The sequence below is a fragment of the Apteryx mantelli genome, chromosome 2 (genome assembly GCF_036417845.1).
Source record: "Apteryx mantelli isolate bAptMan1 chromosome 2, bAptMan1.hap1, whole genome shotgun sequence".
Classification (NCBI taxonomy): Eukaryota; Metazoa; Chordata; class Aves; order Apterygiformes; family Apterygidae; genus Apteryx; species Apteryx mantelli.
This window is the reverse complement of record NC_089979.1, coordinates 161368539-161395128: the sequence shown is the minus strand read 5'-3', so window position 1 is coordinate 161395128 and position 26590 is coordinate 161368539. Positions and strand designations below refer to the sequence as shown.

Genomic DNA, 26590 nt, shown 5'->3' with positions numbered 1-26590 from the left:
AGGTCTTAGGTGTTGTGCTTTCCCTTTGGAGATGTCTGTCCCGCTTCTCTATGAGGTCCGCTTCCTATCCTTTACATAGGTGTGAACCTTTCTTTTGACTCTAATTTGTACAGCATCACTTGCATTGAGTCACGCGGGCATCAGTGTAAAAAAAATTCTTGCTCTTTTCCTTAGCACCCACACATTGGTAGCCAAAATATAAGAATAAGCTAAAAAGAGCATCGTAGATAGCACTCAGCTCTATCTCTTGATACATGTCTAATTATGACCTTCACAGAAGAAATTACTTTATCTTGATCTTAATGCCTTTCGTAATCATCAATTAATAAAACTTCACTTTCTGTCCTGGTAGAACAGGCCTTATTACCATCAATTTAGAAACAGGCAAACTGAGGCGCAATTATTGACCTGGTTTTAGATGTGAGGAGAGAAATTAGGACACAAGCCTAAGGTTTTTCTCACCTTGGCCTCTAGACACCAAATAAAATGCACAGAGGAGCACAAAAACCCGGATCTGGCTGTTCTCAGCATGGTGCCTGTCCTGAGAACGCCTCCAGCAAAGCTCCCTGGCAGGTCTCCTTTGCCATTTGGCCACAGTGGCACCAGGGATTCATGACTGCAGGGATGTGTCTTCGTGGGTCACCGAACAGCAAGGTTGGACACCTTGGACTGGTCCCAAGTGATTTAAGTAAGACCAGAAGCCTTTCCAGCCCATGGGATTTCCTGCAACCAGGAGGCCAAAAGTTGGATTTGAAAGGTGCCCCCAGCTCTGCCAGGTTATTAGTTCTGTTCTCCACTGTTAAGGGGCATGACAGAGTCTCACCTTGGAGTCCTGACTTGCAAGTCCTGGAAAATAGGAGCAAATCACTTCAGGCCTTCACTTTTTTATATATATGACTCATAAATATTTGCCTCCTACATTAATTTTTCTTCTCCTCAAAGTTGAGTCATTGTCTTGTGTTTGTTTTTACAGCAATAAAAAAGAAATCAGCATCAGTTGTTCGTGTACAGGACTAGATAAAAAGAATTTTTTTAGAGAAGGCTTTCAAGATAGGTAGATTACAGATTTGGGAAACTGGTGAAAAATAGAACTGTAGAAAAGCAGCTCATAAAAGCAAAACATCATGTTTTCATGCTGTTGTGCTTTTAAAATTGAGGGCAACAGTCTGAAACAGACAATGCAATAAATCTTACTTGATGTGAATTATCTAGAGATCATTATATCTATTGCATTTGTTTTGATTTTTCTGTCTCTACTTTAGACTCTAGGCTCAGAGATGACTTAAAAGATTCAATACTTCATTTTAAAAATTAAAGTACACTTGATTATTGAACTGCCCCTACCAACCTGGAGACTATTACGCATTAGTCTGGCGTATTGCAAGCAGGCTAGAATCCTTGGGAATAGGAAAGGACATAAAATCTGTATCCTAAATAAATTACCTACTTCAGCTGCGTTAACTGAGGCTGTGCTGCCCCTCAGAGGCACGAAACAAAGTTGCAGCACATGGGGTGGGAAAGAATTAACCAATATGTGCTCTAAAATTATCTTTTTTTTTTTCCTCTCCATCCTCCCTGCCCTTCTTCCCTCAGGATACTATGTGTTGCCCTAAGGTCTGTGGAGGCTCTAGAGAAGGGTCTAAGGGTTTGTGTGATCCGAGCTTCTTGCCCAGATTGGGTCATGAGCAACAACACTTGGGAAATGGGACAGGGCCTCCCCTGCAGAAATAGTTTTCCAGCTAGATGTAGGTCTTTTAGGATCTTTTCTTTCTTCCTTGATCTTTTCTCTAATATTTGGTGTCTGCAGCAACTGTGGAGGTCTCATCAACTGAATTGAGGGGGATAAAAAAGAGTGGTAGGACAGGGGGGTCAGGAGCAGGTTCAGGGAGTTGAGGTGGTTATTGTCTGGCACTGTGGAGCAGGGAATGACTTTGTAATTTCCCAGTAGTGTCTTCTGCTTTCAAGGACATGCTGGTCTGTCAGACCACCCCTGTTTAGGGTCTATAAGTAACAATTTAGGAGTAAATAACTGCAATAGACAACAATGAATAACTGCGATCAATGAAAGAAAGGATCTCTATCAACACAGCTGTCAGAAAAAAGAGTGTCACAAATACTGGTTTGGGGGAAGATTGTTTCTCACCATTTTACTTAATTGGCTTATTTGGAAAACTTTGTTGCTGATAGATGAACTTGCAAAATTGCCAGTCCAACCCATTATTTCAAAACACTGTGCTGCTGCTGGGTAAAACTGGGTAAAATTCTAACAGTCTTAGGCAGTTCTGTCAGTAAAGCTGCTTCTCTGGATTGCGGCCGCTGATGATAAAAATCAGACCCTGAGTAGCAGCGGGAAAAGTTGACACCATTCTGCTTAAAGGCCTTCTCAAATGACAAATTCTTTGGAACAAGCAAGAAGTTCACTGCCACCAACTCACAAACTCGAGGTTCTTTTAAAAATACCATTCATGGGAATGCTCGACTCAGTTAAAACATTGACTGTGTTAAATGTTGTTTGAGTAGGAACTCCACATGTCCGAAAATGGGACTTCTGTTATTTAAGAGCCTATCAGTGAATTTTAGGTGCCTAATTTTTATCCGCTTGTTAAAAGAACTTGGCCCACGTGTTTACCTATCAAATAGTGAACTTGGGAAATATGGCATGTGTCAGAGTTGTCTCAGTGCTTTCGTGAGATATAAAATGATGCAAGAAAGAATAATAATCCCTAAAAAGAGAAAAGAGAACTTTAAATGGGTTACCCTCCCTCTGTTAGCGTACAGCATGCAGCACCAGATGAGAGGTAGGAGTAATACGATAGAAATGCAGACATAATGGAAATTTTCTTAGAGTGTGAGCTGCCGTTCGAAAGTGTTGTAGTACCAGATCTACTCATTACAGAGGCCCAAGATTAACTTTAATGAGCGGATCACACAGCACAGCAATTCTGCACGGCAGCTCAGCCTGGAAGGAAACTGCAGGAAGGATGGAGCGTGCGTGGGATGGAGGAAAACCTTCTTGTTTTCTTCTTAATCGGGGAATACTACAATCCTGTATGACAACCAGGCAAAAGGGGAAGGTGATAAGCAACGTGCTTGTAAGGCATGTTTGTGAGGGCTCACCGAAGAACTCTAGGAAGTATTTCAACAATTAATCTTCAAAAGGGCTCCTTCAGAAGCCAGTTGGGCCCTAGTCAGAGCACATCTCCTTTCCCTGGGGAGAGGATGAAAGCGTAACGGTGACAGATGGTAGCCACATTGCTCACAGCACTTGAGAGGTGCCCAGGCTGGGTAGGAACTGGCACAGGACACAACGGAGTCCTCCTCATTAAGAGCACTTTTCCTGACTAAGCATGTTAGGGTTAAAAACAACCAACCTTTTTGTTTCTGTCTCAGAATTGATGTTCTCCCATATGATTTATGTGCTTGGGCTGTATTGAAATCACAAGCACAAGCTCAGTGAGTGATTTGTGGTAAACAGCAGATGACAATGCACTTGGTCCTGGCAAAACAAAGTTCCCGGGGCATCCAGAGATTGTCCCTGACCAGCCCTGTCCTATGTTTGACCCATGCTTGTCCTCTAGAAAAAGGTATGCATTCGAAAACACTGCAGAAATCCAATTTAGAGGAGAAACTAGCCCTTTGCCTGAAAAATCCCAGCTAAAATGTGCCTGAAAAAGACCACAAGTCATTTCTACTGTCTAACTTTAACTCAGCTTAAGTTTGTAATTTAGGTTAGAGGAAACAGTATGCAGTTTATTGACTACTTGAAAGAGAAAGAAAAGCATAAAACAGTTGTTTGATTGCATAGTTTTGCTATGTAAATGTCTATTTTTGATTTCAGGTGGAAAATATTGAATCATGTAGCACATTCACTGGTATAAAGGAGGTGGATTTGGCTTCTAGGAACACATGATAAGTCCTTATTGGACAGGCATAGCATTATTGTTGCATTTATTTATATTACAGTGAAAGACAAACAGTAGATCCTTACCTAATACATATCAGTAAATACATTATTTATGCCAGCTATGGATTTGGACTTAAAATTGCACTAAGCCAACTCTCTGAGCACACATGCACAGAGAGATAATTTCCAGGCTATCAGTCAACCAAGTGGTTGTGTTTATAGCAGTATATCATGGTCCTTTTTTGGTTAGTGAACAGAGACCCGTAAAAAAGAAGTCAAACTTTCAGGCAGCATTCCTTAAAAGAATGTTCTTCAAACTGAAAAATAATGAAAATCTGTCTCATAACATGACCTTGTTTCTAGCATTTTAACATACCACTGGAATTCTCCTACGTCCGATCAAGGTGAAACCTCATGCCTGGCATGCAGACAAAGAAACTAGAAACGAGTCATCAGTGGATGAGGACATTCACCCAGCCCAAAGCAGCTAGGTTTTCCAAGGGGAAATTTGCCATGAAAAAAAAAAAATGAAAGCCATCCAAGAAAGCTTTAGAAAGAAAAAGAAATGGACAATATATATTAAAGCTGGTATATGGTAACCTATATCCAAATACTTCAGGAATAATATGACTTTAAAAAGAGCTGATCTTAGTGATAAACGATAGAGGGGCAAGGCATACAAATCAGCAGCTCTGGTCCTACTCAGCAAAGATGATGGGGTAAGCTCAAGAAGCCAGTCTGCTCTGTTTTTTTGCAGTTCAATACTGTTTGCCATGCAAACATCTTGAGGCATTTCAGAGCATAATTTTTATAGTCTGGCAGTGGTAATGTACTTGCTAACTTGGTATATTCCTGAGGACACTGAAAACCTCAAAGCCTAAGACCTTTTTGTGCTTGGTGCTGAGCAAAAACCCCACAAAAGTAGTTCCAGACCTCAGATTGTTGCAGGGAATAATGAGATGACATGGGTCAGCAGTGATCTCAACACAGCAATGATGCTAGTGCTGTGGATATCGTGGCAAAAATATAATGGCAGAAAAAGGACCTGATATAATGAGTCATTTTTAATGTCGTAATTGTCCTTGATATTAAGTAGGAAGTGTTTAAGAGTAGAGTAGACTATGAAGGCTCTTGGAAATGAAGATCAGCCTACGTGAGATATTTTAAGCTCTTTCGTAGAACAAAATGGAGCCACCTACCCTGCAAATAAATGCAGCAGATAAAGAGGGGGAAGGGGAGGGCAGTTTTCCAAAGCCACTCTTAATCAGCAAAAAACAGCACACAAAATTATCTTTGGTAGGTGGGGATTTGTGGGGTATGGGTTACATTTATTATCTGGTAGGTTATAAGCTGTATTATAATTTCCGGTATTTGCCTGCTACATCCTGAGGAACAATACGAGCTGGATCTAATGCATGTCATTTATAACTCTGTGCATGTCATTTATATGGTAATGGGGGAGTTCCCCCTCATCCCAAGTGATTTCTGCCAAATTCTACATGCTGGTTCACAGCACATTTAGCTTACTCCAGTGTAAATTAAAATGCACATTCATGATCTTTGAACAAAGCGGGCAAGCATAATCAGTAATTTGATACTGTTCTGTACAAAACAGTTCAAAGTAATACTTATGATTTGCAGTTAATTAATCAGTTTTTTCCCCTTAAAATACTTAATTGCCTTTCTATGATATTCATTTTTAATAAGTTTTTTTTCCTGCCAGTTTTAGATGCAATTATGCAGATGATTTCTTTCTGCTTTTACTGCTCTTACGCATGGCTGTATGTGTGTGTGTGTGTGTGTGTGTGTGCTTATATGTATATTTCTCTATGCATGTTGATTTCTTTTTTCCAGAAATTCATATTTTCTGTAATGGAAGAGGAGTGGTTTATGGATGGGATTGTTGTGGACTGAAATTAAAAAAATTGTAGAAAATAACGGAACCAGTGTATGACTATGAGAAGCAAGATACAACAGGGAATAGAAAAACTCAAACCAGTACAACAAAATTAAAAAAAAAAAAAAAAAGAAAACCTAAACCTCTGGAATTCCATTGCCGGTATGAATAGTTAACCTCATCTGGTATTTAATTCACTATCCAATTAAAAGTCTCATTAGAAGATTCTAATTGTTGTAGCTTTAAAGTAAAACCAGCAGTCGTTAGAGACACAAACTTTGGACTCTCTAAGGAAATTAAAATTGTCATAAATTAAAAAAAAAAAAGTTAGTGAATATAGACATACGGGGGGTGTTGCCTGTAATGAGAAATGTAGCACAGCTTCTTTAAGAAACTCACAGGATGTGTTAAACGTTAGGTACAAAAATCCAGCTGGATATTGATGACTTATGTCCATTTGAAAAACCCAATTTGGATAAAATACAGAATTAGTCAGTCTTTCTCACTTCTCGTCCTCACTGCAAAGGGGAAACGTGAAGGCTGAGTGCCAGCGGCTCTGACTCCTACTCTTTCAGTGTATGTGGGTAGAAACCGTTGGGGACGGGGGTAAAACCTCAACAAACCCTCTGACTTGCCGTGGGAGGTGATAACCTACCTGTGACAAATCCCAGAAACACATTACTTACGGGAGCGTGTGGGCTGCAGCCGTAGACCGGAGTTACACAGCTCAGTGCCCTTTCCCAGGTCTACATGTGGTGCACGATACCGAGCTGCTTTCCCGTTCGTAGCAGCGCAGCGGGAGAGCTCATCTCTACCCTCTAACTATCTTCTGCGGGTCAGCGGGGTTTAGCCGGTGGTCTGTGGCTCCCGAGAGCGAAGAGGGCTAATTCTAAGTGCTCCAGGAAAGAGACTCTGAAAAGAAAGCTTTTGTCAGTAGGTTTAGAATTACTACACAGTGCTCGGCAGCTCAGAAATACTGACAAAATGTGTTTTCTGTTTCCTAGTAGTAGAGAGAAAAGAGATTTCAATGGCTTGACGTTATCATATAGGCATGTTTGGTTTTTGCTTGCCTGATTCAATAGTGGAGGCCCAGCAAGACTTGTACATGGGAAGAACAGGATTTCTAGTAAGCTAATAGATTCTGTTCATTTCTTTTCCTTAAGCAGAAGAATGTCATGCTGTTTCTCACCCTGCCTATCCCTCCTTTAGTCATTGCTTTTTAATATGTTTCGCTGCATGTTACATGCACAATGTCATCATGCAGCAATGAATCCAAGCGATCTCCACCATTCACAGTGCTGTGCCTGGCCAGGCTCATTTGTGGGGCTGGGACAAGGCCAGGAAAAGCTTTGGAGATGAGGGCTGCATGGGGTAGGAGAGCTCATGTTGCCAGGTTTCCCTGAAAACACAGACTGGTTGCAGTCAGATGCACAAGTCTGTATTAGCCCTCACAGAGCCTGCATAATCACAAATAGGTTTGCTGGATATAAAACTATTTAGCTTTTCTTGATTTCCTGCTACGTCATTATTGGACATGACTACACACACTTTCATTAGCAAGGGATAATACAAGTAAGCACTTTTTTTCATTTTAAAGGTGTGCATCAATTGTTTTATATGATTTCATGATTCACTGTGATGGGATTTGTGCACAGTAATTGAAACGGCCATATTCTCTCTATCACCATCTGGTTCTTACTCCTTCCTTCTTGAAGAATATGTCTTAGATTTTTCCTACTTGCATATGCAAATGATGCAGTCTGATGAACGCATCCAAACCACACTGATCTATCAATGGCCTAACTTTATGATATGCCATCACCTTTATTAGTAAGAAATGTTTCTGTTATTTAATAAGACTATTTTTCTGAAATATTGCTATAAACCAATCCTGTTTTTACCCTGCTCTCATTCTGATTCTGCCTGGGTAACTCTCTTCAGCTCAGTAGTTGCTCTGATTATGCAGCATTGTAAAGTCAGAACCAGCCTCTGGGTCATTATTCAGGTAAAACTCTCACTTTGCCAGATCCTGAATCACTGCTCGGGTTGAAACCTCTGGGAGTTTTGCCATAGTAGGACAATATAAACTCTGAGTGAGAATTTAGTGGCTGTTCAGTGACTGCAGCATTTTAAACTGAATTCAGAAATAAGCTAAGGTCTGTTAATTAGCCATTTTATACTGTAGGGCCTTATTTTGCAATATGCACTGACGTTTATTAGCACTCATGCTAGGTGACTGCTAGGTGCTGCTCAGAATGAATAAATCATGTAAGTAATTCACATGAAAGACAGTTTGCGCGAGTGCTAATAGAAGTCAATAGGGTTGAAGAATCAAGTTCTCTAATAGCAATGTCAGGCTTCTCAGTCTTCTTATCTCTCACATTTCTTTATGAAATGTTAAAAGAGATTGCTTTTGGGCACTTGTGTTCTTGAACTATTGCAATCGTCTAATGAATTTTTGATAGTCAAATTCAGAGGCTTTTGTGATCACTAACTTTCTTGATATATCTGTTGCTATTGAAATTGATCCCTTGTGTCAAGCTTGGCTGTCCATCTTCTTCCTGTCATAAAACCTAATCCACAGATTAGTCAGGTAGAATCTGAAACTTTTAATTTAAAGGAAAGGTGCGGTGAAAGCTACTTGAGTAAGTTTGAACAGAGTAATATTCAGCATATAATGAAAGCCTTGATTTGTCTCGCTGCATTGCACAGATAAGCAAATTGCATTTCCAGCCATAACAACCTGTTAAGTGGCAGGAGAAAAAAAAAGAAAAAAAGAAAAAAAGAAAGACTTCACTCTAAAGAGCTGTACTGCATCCAGTCAAATGGACAACATGAATTCTGTCTTGTCGAGGTCCTTAACAATTGAAAATGTATGATTTGACCTTGCAATGAACATTTACTCGCAGCAATGAGTCGCAGTGCAAATTATTGCAAGTCCTCAGAAGGCTTCTGCCAGCAAAAGTTTTAATGCCTCTACAGTACAGTACAGTGTGGATTTAACGCCTCTAGCTAACAGGCTTTCATGGAGAACTGACAACAGGCTGTGGGCTTATGCTCATGCCAGGTGATAGAAAAATACGTTCTTATTATGCATTGGTGACATACAGCAGTCTGCCTACGGCTGGGTTTTCTAGATGCGAAAGCTGTTTGGAGTGAGTATTAGAAACAGGAATATCTGACTATATGATCTCTATGTAATATTTCTACTTTCATTTTCATTATCACTGGGCATCCTGGCAGATTACAGACTTGCCTGTTTATAAAATCTAGCCCGAATGATCCAAGAGGGTTTTATTGTGGCTGTGACTGACTCAAGTCAGCAGAAGAGGAAACTTGCTAATTGCTGAGTGAGAGCTATTGGGAGCATGAATCCCTCACAAATTTGTAATGTTTTTGAAAGCAAACAGCTAAGGTTTGCTAAGGATAGTGTATAGGGGAGAAAACCAAAAGCAAAGACAGGGAAAGGTTCTGAAAAGAGCAGGAAGGGGGAGTGGCAGCAATTCAGCGTTGTTATGCCATGTTTGTCCAAAGAGGCATATATCTTTCTTTGCATTTTGCAGGACTTACTGCAAAACAGGTCCCAAAATTATGGGTTGCCCCCTGGAGGGTATTGCAGTATAACACTGCTGTATAACACTGCCTGGCTGGTCTGTCATGGTTGTTGTGGAGGGGATATCAGATCTCTGGTGGAGCTGCTCTTTGCGCCTTTTGAAGGAACAGTGTCCATGTCAAATCCATGAGGAAAAGCCACTCTCCATGGCTCTTTGCATTTCAAATGGGATTTGTATATGTCTTGAATGTGCTCAGTCTGACAGGACATGGCCTGGAGGAGCCCAAAGTCTCTCTGGCCTGTTCTGAATATCTGAATTCTTCCCATATTTGGGAGAACTTGCCTGTTCTTTTCAGATGACATTACACATTTGTGTGCATTTATTTTGTCTTTTTTTTCCCCCAGTAAATCTGTTTGTATGAATGAGGGAGATTTTAAACATTCATGATGTCTTGGTTAGCACAGCCTGAGCTGAACCTTCTGTGTGTATTCTGGTAGGAGTTGCAGAGGCTTATCTGAGGACAGAATCAAGTCTCTAATCAGTACCACCAGCATTTTCAACCCCCCAAGCATTCAGAAAGCAAAAAAGGTCTGGCAGCTATTAAGAATCTTGTAAACAACACCCCAAAGACCTGACTCATACAACAACTACACGATCTTTTATTGTATGAAATACAACAAATTAGAAGGTTCAGTGGATGAGGAGAAAACATTAAACCAGCAATTTTGATGTGGTCAAAATCAGCAGTCACGGAGACTCTCTTTTGCCCGCCAGCAGTATGCTGCCCTCATGAGATGAGCTGTTGGTCTCAGTCCTGCTCCTTGGCGATAGGTGTCCTAAAATTATTCCTGGGAGAAACCATCACAGGTATTGCCAGTAGTCTCAGGAGAACAGCTCAGGAGCCTGGTTTGAGTGGCCAGGATTGGACAGGCTGGTTGGCAGCATGAGGAGCAGAGCTGCCTGTGATGTGCTCGCCTTGGGGGCTCTGCTGGACACCGCTGTTTATCAACATGTCATTCCCTCCAGGGCCCTTGTCAAGTATCAGAGTGGCCAGTGGTGACACATCTTTTACTGAAGCATGACAATTTGTGATATTATTACACAGAGACACCCTCTGCTTGCAGAGGCAAAGGGGGACAGCAGCCTGTTTGCCTTCAAGGTTGGTGGGGTTTGGCTGTTTGCCGAGCTTAAGCTTGAATCAAGCAATGCAGCAGCTCTTCAGCCCACATAAGAGATTTCCAGGTGAGATGCTAGCTTGTTTGCCACGTTGCCAGCCAGCATGCCCTGCTGCTTACAGAACACATGAAGTTCCCATTGTAAATCCAACTGTCCATGGGGCTGTCCACAATGCAGCACCCCACTGCAAAGAGCTTCCATCCAGCACCTCAACATCTGGCCACAGGGAGGTATAACAACAAAGGGCAAACCCTTGCCAGCTGCAAGTGGAGACAAGCTGATCCTTCTTCCCGAGGAACTAGTTGAAGGCACTGTACCAAACCTCCTCTGACTGCCAAGACTAGAAAGGGCAACACTGGTTGCATGCTCCATCTGTGGCATGGTGAGACCTTGAGACCAGACAGCACCGACATTTGGGTGATGTGTGAGCAATCAGTAACGCGGTGGGCTTCTGAGGTCAGGGTGGCAAGAAAAACCCTACTCTGCCAATCCCTCTTCAAACAGGAGAGCCTGGGCTGTCCACGTGAAAAATGCTGGTGTCTCCACACAGTGTTCTGCTCCGGAACAAGGGGCTGCAAGGCTGAGCGAGCAGAAAACAATATCTGTTCCAAGTAATTAAACTGCATGACTAAAAGGAAATTAATGACACTTGCAGCCCACACCATCCCTTTGCTTGAGGAGATGCAAATCGCCTGGCTGTTCTCATTTCCCTGTAATGATGGGTTGCCACGCTCTCAGGCCTGCCAAACATATGGGAGCACCCCGCATGCGTCTGTTCAGCTCTGTGACTGTATAATGCTACTGCCACCAGGCGATGAGTTTCTTGGAGCAAGGATCTTATGTTTAAAACGTTTTCTCTAAGGCATGTTCTCAAACACGCCACAGAAACAATATTTTATTCCTCAGAAGCTTGTTGTTTGTCATCAGGGGAGAAAGCTTTTTTAGAACATCTGTGTTTTGAGAAGAAAGAAAGGGTCACGCAGGTTTGGTTGCAGCTCAGTTTTTCTTAAGGAAAGGTTTTCTTGAACGATGGTACAAAAACGCCTTCAGAATGGCTGCTGTCTGCATGTGGGGCTCGGGTGATCTGTCTGAGACTGGAGTCAGGGGTGCTCTGCCTTTGCTTCCTTGTTAAATTATTATTGTGGTTTTTGTAGTGCCTCCACCTTTCTCCTGAAAGGTTTTAGAATTGTTTAGTGGCTCTTCAAAATGACTTTTTTGGCCTGACTCAATTATACAAATGTAAATCATGATTAATTCCATTGAAATCAATAGTGCTGCAGGGCTATGGCTGAGATCAGCATAAAATTATGTCAACACAGGAAAATGTAGAGCAGATGTAGTATTATCATAAAACAGGTTTGTATTATTTGTATACACATAACTCCTTTTACACCTGTTTTATGTCTATTATGATTTAACGGAAGTCCATACAGATTTACACTACATTAACTGAGAGAAAAATTTACTTATATACACATGAAAGATGACAAGGTGGTCTTCTAAAGCCATCACTGAAATACATGTCAGTGAAGGCCTATACGAACAATGTGTTTTCCCTAACAGGGTGAAAATACCTGCTTTCAAACTATATAATAGTATTGGACATGTGGTTGGTGGTTTGAGATGATCTAGTAATTGATTTTAAATCTGATGGCACCTGTCAAATAAGCATTTGTATTTATCTGATGTTTCTGTGAGAACCCCTGGGGTTTCCTATCTCAGAAGTCTTTGTTTTCTGCCTTCCTAGACCCCCTTTCCTTATTCTGATCTCCCTTCCTCTTATCTTCTTTTGATGCTTCCTACTGACAAATTCTTTTGAGCTTTCTTTCCTAATGTAAGCCATGACTTTTATGCTAGACTTTAATTTCATTTTGTTTAAAAATCCTTTTTGTTAACAATTTTAATATAACAGTAAAAGGTCTTCAGCACACCAAATGCTTAATGATCTGAACATTGTCTACAATATATTGCACAAATAAAATCATTGATTCCACCTCCTGGAATTGCTCTGCTTTACCACATCAGCAATCAAAGTAAGTAACATGTAAGGGGAAGTTCCCTCTGTCAGATAATATCTTACATAATTCTTTATGTAAAAATTAAAATATTCTGAAATTAGTGGTTCTGCTCACAGCAAACTAGATATGCTGGTATGTGTGTGTACATGTGTGTATATCTACTCAGAGGCAAATCAAACTATTTATTTTCTGACTTTGTTGTCTTCTGTGGACACAGCATTAATAATATTGTTTTAATTTCCTACTGAAGAACAAAATGTGAAGTCTGGAACAAGAAGAGAATTTTAATTGTATATAAGAAATTGATGCATTTAATAAGTAAAAATCTCCTAAGTAACTCTACCCATTACACCTTTCTTTTGACCTTTTCAGATGCAGAAAGGCTCTATTTTTCTAGATGCAGTTAAAAAAAACCCTTCTGATCAGTCTCCAAGGACAGCTCCTTAGCTGTTATAAATTGGTGTTACTTTTTGAAGTTAATGACAATGCAGTTGCTAACTGCAGCTCATCCACGCAACATATGGGGATTCACTAAGGGAAGGCCCAGCATTCACATCTCCAGAAGATCTCTTGTTTGTCTGGAATGGATCTATGAGTGAGTCATTTCTTCTTGAAAGAAAAAAACTTAGTTTCTTTGTATTCATTTTAGTATTCTCCCTGGGCGCCCTCCTTACAAAGCTTTAGCATCTAAAGATTGAAAGTATTTAAGGGCCAGTCTTGCACTGACTTGCTCACTCCTGTAGAAGGGCTTTCGGTATAACTGCCAGTGGGGCTGCATGGGCCCGCTCACCACCATGCTCCCTATGGGACATGGCAGGGTGGACATGTGGGCACCAGCGCATCCTGAGGATGGCTGTGGAGCGACATGCTTTGGTGGGATCCTGCCTCACACAGAGCAGAAGCACGTGGGTGGCCAAAGGAAAGTAGCTCATCAGGTTGGTATCTTCAGCTGTTCTCTTCACATGTTGAAATTGGGATATTGATGCTCATAATACGTATGGCTTCTGTGGGTAAATTCTGCAGCTAATATTCTCAGTATAGCTGTGACCCAGAAAAACAAATACATTTTTCACTTGAAAATTATTCCTTTATTTCTTTTCCCCATGTTTTCTCCAGACACTGTGTCTATTCAGTTTTTAAAAAGTGATTGAAAGGGGTTGCTATGGTGCCTGTCAGAGGACTGGGCTGTCCAAGCATCCTTGTCTTCTCATGAAAGTCTCTGTATCTGTTAACTCATGTTGTAAGTTGCAAGTCATTTGTAATGACTTTGAAAATTGAAAGAAATCCCTAGGCTACCAATGGATTTCCCAGTCAGGCACTGATGAAAACCTTATCCTTTACCTAAGAGCAAAGCAGGGCTTTGCCACCTTCAGCAGAATGGCATTATTTACGAATATGACTCAAGATTGACAAAGGCTGCAGAACTAGATATGTTTTTAGAATCACGTCAGGAAACCCCTGTGGCCATGGTCATTATGTGTACTTTGCTAATAAAGAGGAGCTCTGTTTTAGCCTAAAACTCGTTATGCAAGCCTGGAAAGTGGATTTATCGCAGCCCATAGAAATATCACAATGGCAGATTGTGTTATATAATGTTAAAAACACCTCTGTAGATTTCCAACTGTGGTTCATATAAAAAAAGGTTTTATGCATTATCTGCTGGTTGCTACTGAGGTTGCAGAAAGTAAAGCTCTGATATTTTTGCATGTGTTGACTCTGTAAGGGAAAGGAGACGCCTGGATGCTCTTCCAGTGGGACTGTTCAGTGTTTAAACAGAGGTGATGGACACAAAAACTAAAAGTGATATCTATGGTCAAACTCCTATTAAAGATGATATACAAGAATATTTAATTGCAAACTACAAGTGCATGAGTTCAAAAAATGAGAAAGTAAGCTAGAGTAGTGATATTTACTTTTGCCTAGGTTAGAATGAAAGAAGGAACAGCTTATCAGCGGAGAGATCGAATCTGAAGAACTTTGAGCTTCATTTCTGTATATAGTTGAACAAAATACATGGAAGTTTTTCAGACAATACCGGACTTCTATTGCACCTTACTTTTCCTCCTCTCACCATCCCATTTTCTTTAGCCGGTGGCCTCTGCTGCTGTTCCTCCGGCACATGGCCTTGCAGCTGCAAGTGGCCACAGAATGGGGCCATTGCGTGGGGATCTCTGCACGTGCGTGGCATTCAGGAGTGCACCCACCACCTGCATATATGGGCTGGTTGTTCTCATTGTAAACCGATTGAGTATCTTCCAATGTATGTCTCATGTTGCTGTTTTTCAAATGAAGCTTTGTGTACTTTCTGGTTTAAGGGACAGTATCAAAAGGAATAGCTAAATCCACTTGTGAAGATTCATACAGGATTCGTATGGGATAGTCCATTCTGCTATCGGAAGAATGGGACAGATCATCTTTTGAAACCCCTTCCAGCCCTATTTGCTATGATTCTTTGAGACTTTTGTTACTTAAAGAAAGAAACAAGTCTCCAACTGCATTGCTTCTTGCAAATATTGCTGGTATAAGCTCAAAGCTTGAAACAAGTAGACAGTTCCTTTTCTTTTATACACATGCTGGGCTAGTTTGGCTAACACACCCTCTATAACTGTTCATTCAATCTCTGATCCACCGGACAGTCCATCAATCAAGAGTGTTCTCCTACAGTATCATGGCCAAATGCTCCATGCAAACCCAAATTCATCACATCTTGTTACTTGGCAGCTGAGAACCATGGTGAAGGATGGTTCCTTTCTGGTTCCTGATACCGATCAGAAAAGAATCTATCAAGAAGTACATTCTTCTAAATAGATGGCATTCCTGATGCCGGAAACCTGATTCATTCTGGAGCCTATTCAGATATTGATACCAAAGACTACTAGGTACATAATGCACTGAAGGCAGCAACCTTTAATTCTGCTAAAATAAAATTCCTCTCTTCAAACCTCTGCTATTTCCTCCAATTTCTTTTCTCACACAGTGATATTAAAGTTTCTAAAGGGGATTTATATATACCTGCTTGTCACTGAGTATACTCAGGCCTAGGGCTTCAGATGATCCTCCTGAGGATCTGTTGAACTCAGAAGACTTGTTGCTTCACTCAGCTTTGAAGTGGTCATTCATTTGACTCTTATTCAGCTCTCTTATTCAGAAGAGTGATTAAAATTCATATACTGTAACACTCCATAAGCATAAGCTATTGCTGAGATCATAGGTGAGGGTAATTTCTAAAGCAATTTCAATTTTTACCTAAACCAGTCAGTCAGTACATGTGTTGCCAGGAAAAAAAAAATCTGAACATTACGCATGGGACTTCATTATACAACACTAATCCATTTGGGCTGCCACCCACTTTCGCTGCAGCCAGACATTCCTCAAGTCAAGCTGTCTTGTCCTATTTCTGTATTTCAGTACATTACCAGTTGGCTGGTATATATCTCTCACCAAAGTTTCACTAGTTGCAAGCAAAGTCATCCAGCTCTTTCAAAATTGTTTGATGCTGAATGTGATAACATGGAATAAGCGTTGACTTTCCTCCGACACTGTACGTGAACCTAGCCATCACATTTGAAGAAGCAGTATCACAGTCACTGTGTAGTTAATGCAACCGTCACACTTCATTCTTGCCATTTTCAGGGTTTGAGCGCCCCGGTGTGATGGACTGGCAAGCAAATCTCTGAAGAAGAAATGATTACAGAGCCATCAGTTACTGATTGGGAGAAATCTCTGCAGCTCACCCACAGCATCCCTAAATTGTACAGCACCCAGAGGCTGCAAACTATGAGGAAGAAAGCAAAAGTTTTGATCACTTAACACTCTATACTCTTAACTAGGAAGTCACAAGGTATATGTGTAGGGAGACTCTGGTGTTGCAAAAGAACGTGGTTTCATACAGATTTGAAGTGGGATCTAAACCTATTTCAACATTAGAAAGACCTGTGGGTATTGTATGCAACTGTTATTTCAGTGTCTGTGGTAAATAGGAGCACAGAATAAAGTGTCCCCAAGAATAAGGTATCCACAAATCGTTTTACTTTTAGCTCCAGCTTTCTGATACTAGCACATTTCGTGCTTGGTAAGAATGTTCTCTGGATTGCTAAAACTAACTGCTCTCTTTAATAATGGCAAGATCCTGGCTTTGTTTCAAGGCAAAGGTTTGTGCAATTAAATTTCATTAACAAAGGCCCACAAAACCTACACAAAACCTTCTTGGCACATGACCTTCAGCTGAACTGTTTCATTAAGTCTGAGATCCTGGAGAAAATATTTGCTGAATAAAGTCATTCCTAATTAATGTTAAAATGTCAAGGATTCAGCTTCCTTCCCTTTTTACCCCTTTTCTTTTATAATCTTAATTATCTCTTTAGTGAGCTACCAATATAAAAGTCAAGAACAACATCTTTTAAATGTACAAACAACAGGTGGGACACAGCAGCAAAACAATTTTGCCAGAGATGTGCTTTCCCACATAATAGTTTCAACTTCCTAGTCGTCTTTCCCAACCCTCACTTCCAAGTTGCCATTAAGTGTTGATAACTAACCCTGTAGAAAGCATAACTAATGAGAGTGATTTCCCTTTGCGCCTTTTCTAATGTTGTCTTGAGTATTATCTCAAGCAATATGCAAGTCTGGAGTAGCAATGGCATGCATCTGATCTACAGGTTCTCCAAGGATCACTCATGTTAGATCTTTTTTAAAAAACTCTTTGGTGAGTTTCTTTACTTCAGACCAGAGTGACAATCTGGTTGGATCATGGAGAGCAGTGTACAAACATGGTGGGTCCAAACCCATATGATGGAATGACTGGCTGGGTAGATGAGGGGAGAGCAGTGGATGTTGTCTACCTAGACTTCAGCAAGGCTTTTGACACTATCTCCCATAACATCCTCATAGACAAGCTCAGGAAGTGTGGGCTAGATGAGTGGACAGTGAGGTGGATTGAGAACTGGCTGAATGGCAGAGCTCAGAGAGTTGTGATCAGTGGCACAGTCTAGTTGGCAGCCTGTAGCTAGCGGTGTCCCCCAGGGGTCAGTACTGGGTCCAGTCTTGTTCAACTTCTTCATCAATGACCTGGATGAAGGGACAGAGTGCATCCTCAGCAAGTTTGCTGATGATACCAAACTGGGAGGAGTGGTACAGAAGTGATACACCAGAGGGCTGTGCTGCCATTCAGAGAGACCTGGAGAGGCTAGAGAGCTGGGCGGAGAGGAATCTCATGAAGTTCAACAAAGGCAAGTGCAGAGTCCTGCACCTGGGGAGGAATAACCCCAGTCACCAGGACAGGTTGGGGGTTGACCTGCTGGAAAGCAGCTCTGCGGAGAAGGACCTGGGAGTGCTGGTGGACACCGAGTTAACCATGAGCCAACAGTGTGCCCTTGTGGCCAAGAAGGCCAATGGTATCCTGGGGTGCATCAGGAAGAGTGTTGCCAGCAGGTCGAGGGAGGTGATCCTCCCCCTCTACTCAGCCCTGGTGAGGCCGCACCTGGAGTACTGTGTGCAGTTCTGGGCTCCCCAGTACAAGAGGGATGTGGCACTACTGGAGCAAGTCCAGCGAAGGGCTACAAAGATGATTAGGGGACTGGAGCATCTCTCTTATGAGGAAAGGCTGAGAGAGCTGGGCCTGTTCAGCCTGGAGAAGAGAAGGCTGAGAGGAGATCTTATCAACGTGTACAAGTATCTGAAGGGAGGGTGTCAAGAGGATGGGACCAGACTCTTTTCAGTGGTGCCGAGCGACAGGACGCGAGGCAACGGGCACAAACTGAAACACAGACACTTCCATCTGAACATGAGGAAAAACTTCTACCCTGTGAGGGTAACAGAGCACTGGAACAGGTTGCCCAGAGAGGTTGTGGAGTCTCCTTCTCTGGAGATATTCAAAACCCGCCTGGATGCAATCCTGTGCAACGTGCTGTAGGTGACCCTGCTTGAGCAGGGGTGTTGGACTAGATGATCTCCAGAGGTCCCTTCCAACCGCAACCATTCTGTGATTCTGTGATTCTGTAAAACACTGCATGCCCCAAAATCCAAAAATCCTCATTCATTTTTCCAGTAACCAGTTATAGCAGCCTGAGTTTGGAGCTGATAGGACCCATTTAGCTGGACTTCAGTGGTGAAAGCTCATAAATACTTTGCAGCCTCTTTAATTCTTAGTCTCAAATTAAGGAATGGAACCTGTCTTCCTGCACATCAATCTGCACAGCATATGTAAGCCCTTCTGCTGGGGTTTAAATAGGAATGACTCATGTGATATTAAGCCTCTTAATGAAAATGGATTATATTACTGCCTTTTGCAAAATGGGAGTTTTAAAAAGCCAAGTTAGTGTCTTCCAAATGTCAGTAATTGGAGACACTTTGGACAAAGTGTGATTTTTACAGCATTTCTGGATATCTGTAAGCTGAAGTCATCTTTGCAATGAAGCTTATTAGATGGCTGCAGAAAGTATTAGAAAGTAGAAGTACTTTGGATTTATGTTTAATGAGAATTGGGTTCTGCCATTCTTCAAAGTAATTTCTTATGATTATGGTCTTGTTTTCCCATTACGTACTTGAACTCTAACATGTTTGTATTGGTGTCTTTCTAAGTACCTTGTCAGTAACAACTACATTCTTCCTAACCCCCCCGCAGAAGTCTGGAATCCCAAAATTCAGTGATAAAAAGGATCAATCTCTTGCTCTGGCTATTTATGGAATATTGCCTGGCAAAACTGATTTAAAAAATGAAGTATGGATAAAATTCAAGACAGTAAACAGGCCACAAACGCTAAGGCTTGATATCTTGTTGAGTGTTAGGAAGTTCCAGCATTGCATGACTTACAGCAAATAGGTAATTATTTTTTTCATAACAGCAATGGAGATTAGGAAGACTCAAACTGTAGCCCTTCAGGAGTGCTTGTATCTAAGTATAAACGCTTTTTGAATCCATCAATATGCGTCTAGTATGACTTTGTGAAACTCTTTATGGAGGAGAATTAAATCTCAGTCGTTGCAGTATTCCAGTAGGGTATAACAGCCTAGAAGTAGCCTCCTTTATGTTATCATCAGTCAGATAGGAACCCAAACTCTCTTAATATGTGCATGTATATGTGTTCATATATCTATGTACAGGACAAATAGTAGGAGCAGCAGGGCATTTTAGACTGTCATGAACATGTGTACTATTATAAGTAATCTGATGTTTCTTGAGCAGGATAATTATGCTTAATAACCTATATATTCAGAGTAATTGTTATCAATTGTGTTCATTTGTGTATATGGCATAAGTTAATGAGTATTTTTAATTGATATTCCTGTGGCATCCTCCCTGTGCTGTGATTAGACTGGGATTTTCATATCTATGCCGCTTCATTTATTGCTAACTAGTAATTTACTAGTCTTTTTTTTCTGCTCTCTTCTTTTTTTTAATTAGAGGAGATCTTGAAGACTCACATTGCTCATTGGTGGTCTCCTGATGGCACCAGGTTAGCATATGCAACAATTAATGCCTCTAGAGTCCCTACCATGGAGATCCCAGTATACACTGGCAGCCTTTACCCTACTGTTAAAACCTATCATTATCCAAAGGTAAGGGAAAATAAAACAAACAGTCCTCTTTTTCTAATAATGATTTTTTTTTAATTTATTTATTTCCAGTAGACTCAGACAGTAGACTGTACAATACGGCAAAGAAAATAAATAGATCTAAGGAAAGATCAGTTGTTCCCCTGTGAATGTGGTCTTCATTACTCTTCAGCTGCATTTATAAAATTACAGTTTTCTTGTTCTGCTATTAGTCATTCCAAATATAATGAAAATAAGATTTAAACATTCTTCCTTTGTACCTGCACAAAAACAATTGTGTTTCCATGCTAGATGATAGGTTTTGACTGTGTCTGAGAATTTGCAAGCAAGCATTATTACATTTGTTATATTACATGCCTTTTATATGAAAAGAAGCAAGAAGGAAAATTTGGTATTTTGGTTTCCCTAGAATAATCAGGATAGCATAATATCAGAGGAGATATTCTGGTTTTGGAGATATTTTGTGCCTGAGCATTACAAAGAGAATATAGTTAAAGACAAAAGACTTAAGAGACAATCTGTCCTTGATTGAAGAGACCTGTAAGCAGTCATGCAATGGGTACACAACATCTAGTGCAGATCTCTACCCGGTGCTGATATACTGTTGTTGTTACTGTGACTGCTGTAATTTTCTACTGTAAGATAGTGCAGAAGTGTACTGTGCTGCAGAGCCATTTCTTCTGGATATCTCGCCCTATGCAGTGATCACCTCAGACCTCACATATTGGTCCAAACTGAACCATATATTAACAGGAGAGATGTCCGCATATATGTAGGTTTGGTGGAAAGTAATAGTGACTAGTAGGGAAAGCCCTTTCCTGCAACAGAAAATGAATCAGTATTTTGCTATGTCTACCGTGATCCTGTGAGACAACCTTTTATCAAAAGAGACAGAAAACAGAAATATTTGTTACTTGCCATGAAAGGTAGCATCTTTTACCAAGGTTAGAGGTGTCCTAAATAACATTACAGTTTGGTTCTGCATACCAACCTTTCCATACCTCAGTGCCATGTCACTACAGTTACAGTTTCCCTGTGAACAGCTGCAGCAATCTAGCCCAGAAGTGGTAGCATATGAAATGGTCTTTTTGTGTAATTTATACTCAGCTGGTACAATGGCAGTGCATTTTAGAATCTATGGGGACATAATGAATCAAAAACACTGTATTGTGTAAGATATGGTAATTTATTCTCATTTTAAAATCCAGGCTGGAATGGAAAATCCAACTATTTCTTTGCATGTGATTGGTTTGAATGGACCTACGCATGATCTGGAAATGACTCCCCCAGATGATCAAAGAATGAGGTATGTGCTTTCTCACACAGTGATGCAAAATGCCGATTCTGCCAAGCATTTAAATCAGACCCTGACTTTATTCTAGATCATTTTACAGTTTCTTTCTTTGCCACTATTAAGTAGTTCCACTTTGTGTAAATCTGCTTAAAAATTTTCAAATACTTTTTTTTCTTACATGTATTTCTTTCGAACATTGTTAGTTTGAAATTGCTGTGACCCAGATTAACTTCAGAGTAGGGTTATTTTTAGAGAACTCTGCAGAATGTCCCCAATTCCATAACAACACATTCATTTCGCATGTAATCACAGTCATTGTAAAGGGGATATTGTCTGCATTCTGTATGAGAGACCATGAAGCAAAAATAGGACAGATATATAGACAGATATATATATAATACAGCAAACATGAGCTCACTCGTTCGTGACTTGGATTTAGGACTGTAACCAGACTGTAAATATATTGCAGAATCTGCATCAAAAATAAAAAAAAAAAAGAAATCTCTTCACTGCTTTTAGGACAGGTGTATTTTAGAAGTTGGCCTTCAATTTGGCCAACTACCTAGATACCCATTTCTAATTAAGCAAGTGCTTAAACCTGTTTGTATTCAGCAAGAACTTCAAAGTTTGGCTTGGATTCTGATGCGTGGTCAAACTGCACTAAATTTATGGTCTGTGAACACTTGAAAGGAACATCACGTTGTTATAGTCTGCCTCCAGGAAAGAAACTGCTTTAGATAATGCATGAATCACCTACCTGCAAAGCTCAGAGATTAGAGTCCAAATCTGTATTTCAATAACTTGATTTAAACTTGAAATAGCTTTACAGCAGGCCAAGTGGAGTCAGACTCTGGTTCCAAGTCTAACGTACCGGCAGTGACCCTTCCGCACATTAGCACAGCACTTTCTGCACACGTCAGGGTAATGCTGTGAGGATATCATTCTCAAGGATGTCACTTGTTCATATAGGAGCAGCCAACCAACACACACGTTGACTTTTTTTACTGAGTGTTAAATTAGGCTGCTGGATCTGTAATTCCAGCACCAATAAAAACATATAGGTACTGCACAGCGTTAATGAAACAGGTCTATTTTGAGGGCAGAAGAAGGTGCTGGGGTGATATTCGTTGTACATGATAAATATATAAGGTCAGCGCCTGATAGTTGTCCACAGGTTATGTAGTCATGTAATGAAAGGATACTAAACCAAGAGGTTCATTTATGGTGTAAGGTACATTTCTTTGTTAAGAGTGTTAATGTCAGCCTAAGAACGTTTGCACTGTATAACTCAGAAATGCTCCAATTCAAATCCATTTATGCATCAAAAGTCTGACCTGCGAACAAACCAAATGTGTGCATAACTGCACTCACCTTTCAAAAAACCAGCTTCAAGCCTGCATATAGCAGGCAACAATTCAGTATCACAGTATCAGAATCACAGTATCAGAACTGCTGTTCCTGGACAACATCATTTTTATATTGATTGCATACTCTGTAAACAGAAGAGACTCAGGAATGTTTTAATTATAATAATAACTTGAGACTGCAGGATCCAAGTTCTGTTAATAAATTTGTGCTATGTGGTTATGGATGCCTGTAATTTATTTGGTTGCAATCAATATTTTAAAGTGATGCAAAATATATCATAATTAATTAGTGCCTGTATGTTTCATCAAAAACATGGCACTTTCCATCCCTAGGGCATAAGAAGTCCTGCTAGAGCAATAGGGGTGCTTTTCCATTATGCATATATTTTCTGAAATGAGGGGATTAGTGCGATAATGTTTCATTAGAATAGACAAGAGGGATGTACTGTACAGTTAGTTACAGAAGGGAGTTTCAGAGAAGCAGGGGAAGCTTGTGATAAGGATCTTCAAGCAGAGAAGTCCTATCAGAAGCATTTCAATGTGCTCAATCTGTTCGTGCAGATGATGCATGGAAAGAGTGGCTTTTCTTCATGTTTTTTTTTTTTAATTTGTAGCAAAGTGTTTCAGTACAGTTAATAGAGCTGAGAATAAAGTAGAGAAATGCCTTTTTTTTAATAAAGAAAAATCTGGAATTTCCCACAAAATTGTAATATTCATCAGTGAAGAAGCAAAGATGATGATGGGAAAACATATTTGGGGTAAGAATGTGCTGTTTTTATAAACTTTCCTTTTTTTTCAAATCTTTCATACTGACTATTTTTGTCAAATTTTCTCAAACGTCATACTTTACTGTGAAAAAAAAAGAAAGTCAAGGAGGGCAAAATTGCAGAAAAGAAATTAATTCTAACATTTAATGTCAGAAAGCCATTATTTTATTTTGGTGGAAAACACTGGACCTCTTACAGTTAACAACTCCTACATCAACAGGCAGTGGGAACAGGACCATTTGTCACATCATATTTGTGCCTTAGATGGCAAATTAAACAAAGATGTTATCCCCCCTGACTGCAGGAATTGTCATTGGTCCTTGTGTAGGTCATGAATAAAGAAATTAAGGAGAAACTCAGACAAATCTGAGTCTGGAATCTGAGACAGGAGCCTGCTGTGCTCTGGGGACCTCAGAGTGGACGACTGCCTGTCACTTGGCCATGCAACATATCACTGTCTGCTCCTTGTGATCTTTATGTCTTTGTTACTATTTTCATACTTTAGATATTCATGTTTTAGATTCATATCTCAAAAAATCAGCCAAGTAAAGTTAGTAGATAAACAAGGATGCTGCAAAATAATCAACGTCCAGATGATTGCAAACCCAACCACTGAAGTCTTTGCTGAGACAGTGAAATCCATTGCAAAGCTCAGCATAACTGCACCCTTCCTGAGGGTGCTCGGAGAAATTCCTTCTGTCCTTCGAGACTGTGCAATCTGCTCTGAAGCAGATGTCTACAAAAGGGATGTCTCATTCTGAAGTGGCCGAATAGCTGCCAGGCTAGACTCCTTCTGTTGCCACTGGGAAAAAACAGAACCTCCTTAATTCAGCTCCATATAAAATCTGCAATAGGTCAGATGAATTGCACTTTAGAAATGCCAGCTTCTCTCCACTGACTGTATAGAAAGTCTGCTCAACCAGTGTGGCTGGCTGGGTTGCAGACGTTTAAAATTAACTGCGATGAATCACGCCTTATAGTCTCATTTTCCTCTGCGAAATGGAAAACGTAAAACTTGGTTGTCCTACAAAAGAGATGTAAAGAGAAATAAATTAAAGACTCCACACTACTCTGAGACTGGAATAATATGAACTACACACAATAGTCTGATAGCTGGGATATCTCTGGACTTTATGACTGGGGTATTCTTCAGAGAGAATTTGAGAGTCCATGCCCATCTTCAGAGTTGTAGAAAAGATTATAGTTGACCTAAAATAATAATTAAAACTTCTTGAGCAAGAACTTTGGTTCCTGTATTCAAACAGTGAGAGGGATAAAAAAATTTAATATATGTCCTTCAAACTTTAAATTGGATTTATGGAAAAAATGCTCCAAGCCACAATATGTACTAAATTCACACTCATTTTCTGGGTAGGCTGAATATGCTCAGTTCATTTCGGAGAGGAAGAAGAGATGGTTATACAGTTTAATTTTGCTTTGTTGTTTTTTTCCTCCTAGGGACTATGCAGTTGCTGATAAAGAGTAAAATTATAATTTTATTTCAAGCAATGAATTTTCAGACTACTGTTGTCTCAGCCAGGCGTATTCTTCCTTCCAGTGTGGTGGATGCAATTGTTGAGGTCTTTTGTTCTTCTTCCCTAGCCAAATTCAGGCACTAAATATTACTGAAACTACAAAATCAATTTCCAACTTGTTATTTTGCTAGACAAGCAGGTCTTTGTTGCTTTTGCCCTTTCTCTTCAGTGTATACAGGAGTCTTTGCCAGAACACAAAGTACTCTCCAGTGACACAGCACATTAATTCCAATGAGAGCAACAATTCCTTATACATATTTTATAGCAAACAAATGAACTAATAAATTTTTTATAGACTATATGCTGTGAAAAATCATAATTTAAGGATGTCTTTGGCCCACATAACCCACTAGTATATTATAACATCACTAGATTTGTCAGTTCCGCAAGGGTTTTGCCCTACGGATGAAGCGGTGAAGCTCTGAATTGCTGCAGAGGTGGACATGTGTGAGCACCACCACAGACTACCTCTGAAACTATATTTATTCATGATCTGGTATTTTCCAGCCCAGCCCAGGCTAACTGGTTGCATTGCTCAGCATTGCACAGCTGTCCTCCTAAGTTTTCTAGGGCAAGATACCATCAATACAAGACTCTGCAGGCAAGAGCAGAGGAACCCTCACTGACGATATACTCTGTATATTACCATAATCTGAATATGTTCAGCAATAAATAGAGGTTGGTACGGGGAGTGTGGGACAGCATTTTTGCCTGTGTGAACTGTCACATCTCTGCTGACTTCCTTATGGCAACCAGCTGCATCTGTTTTGCAGAAACCCTGTGTCTCTGCAAACCATATCCTTCTTGCTCTTTTCCTTTTAATGCAATACTTACGGATATTTTACTGTGCAGTAAGCATATTTAGAGGCCATTAGCTCTTCATAAGCATAAAGAATACAACTATTGTCAGTGATGGGTTTGAGTCAGACAGCTAGTCTGCTCACAATGGAAATTGTCTGCAATTTTTTTTTTCCACCTATGCATAAATTTTTAGCTCCAGGCATTTCAGTCATTGAAAGGCTGAATAGCTTGAATGACTCTTTATCTCAACGTTTGAATCTTCTTTGAAAATAACTTTCAGAAGTGGCAGATAAAATAGCTGCACAGCCCTAAACATGTCATTTTTAGGTATTGAAGTCCATATGTAGGGCAGCCTAGACACATCAGGATACAGGTCTAATAACCAGAGATCTTTCCTATACTGTTTGCTGATAGCAGCCTCCAAATGCTCTGCTGTGTGGCAAAATATTAGAATATCAGTGCTCTTAACAAGGTGTCGGCCAGCAGCACTGATGATTTAATGTATTTCTGTGTTTTCAGGGATTATTACATAACCATGGTGAAGTGGGCAACTAGCACCAAAGTGGCAGTAAACTGGCTGAACAGGGCCCAGAACGTGTCCATCCTGACGCTGTGCGATGCTACCACTGGAGTCTGCACAAAGGTATGGTAGATGATCAAAACGGTCATTTGGGATCAGTGCTTGTAACCCACATAGGAAACTCTTTCAAAATTATCCTATAT

General features: G+C 40.4%; 1 protein-coding gene across 1 annotated transcript in view; it reads left to right on the top strand.

Annotated features, from left to right (window-relative positions):
- Nucleotides 1-26590, top strand: part of DPP6 (dipeptidyl peptidase like 6) — a 438719-nt gene that overhangs the window by 359314 nt on the left and 52815 nt on the right. Inside the window, exons 9-11 of the mRNA XM_013943645.2 lie at nucleotides 19952-20106; nucleotides 21312-21409; nucleotides 26387-26510. Coding sequence (XP_013799099.1) covers nucleotides 19952-20106; nucleotides 21312-21409; nucleotides 26387-26510 — 377 coding nt within the window. The remainder of the gene's footprint in view (nucleotides 1-19951; nucleotides 20107-21311; nucleotides 21410-26386; nucleotides 26511-26590) is intronic.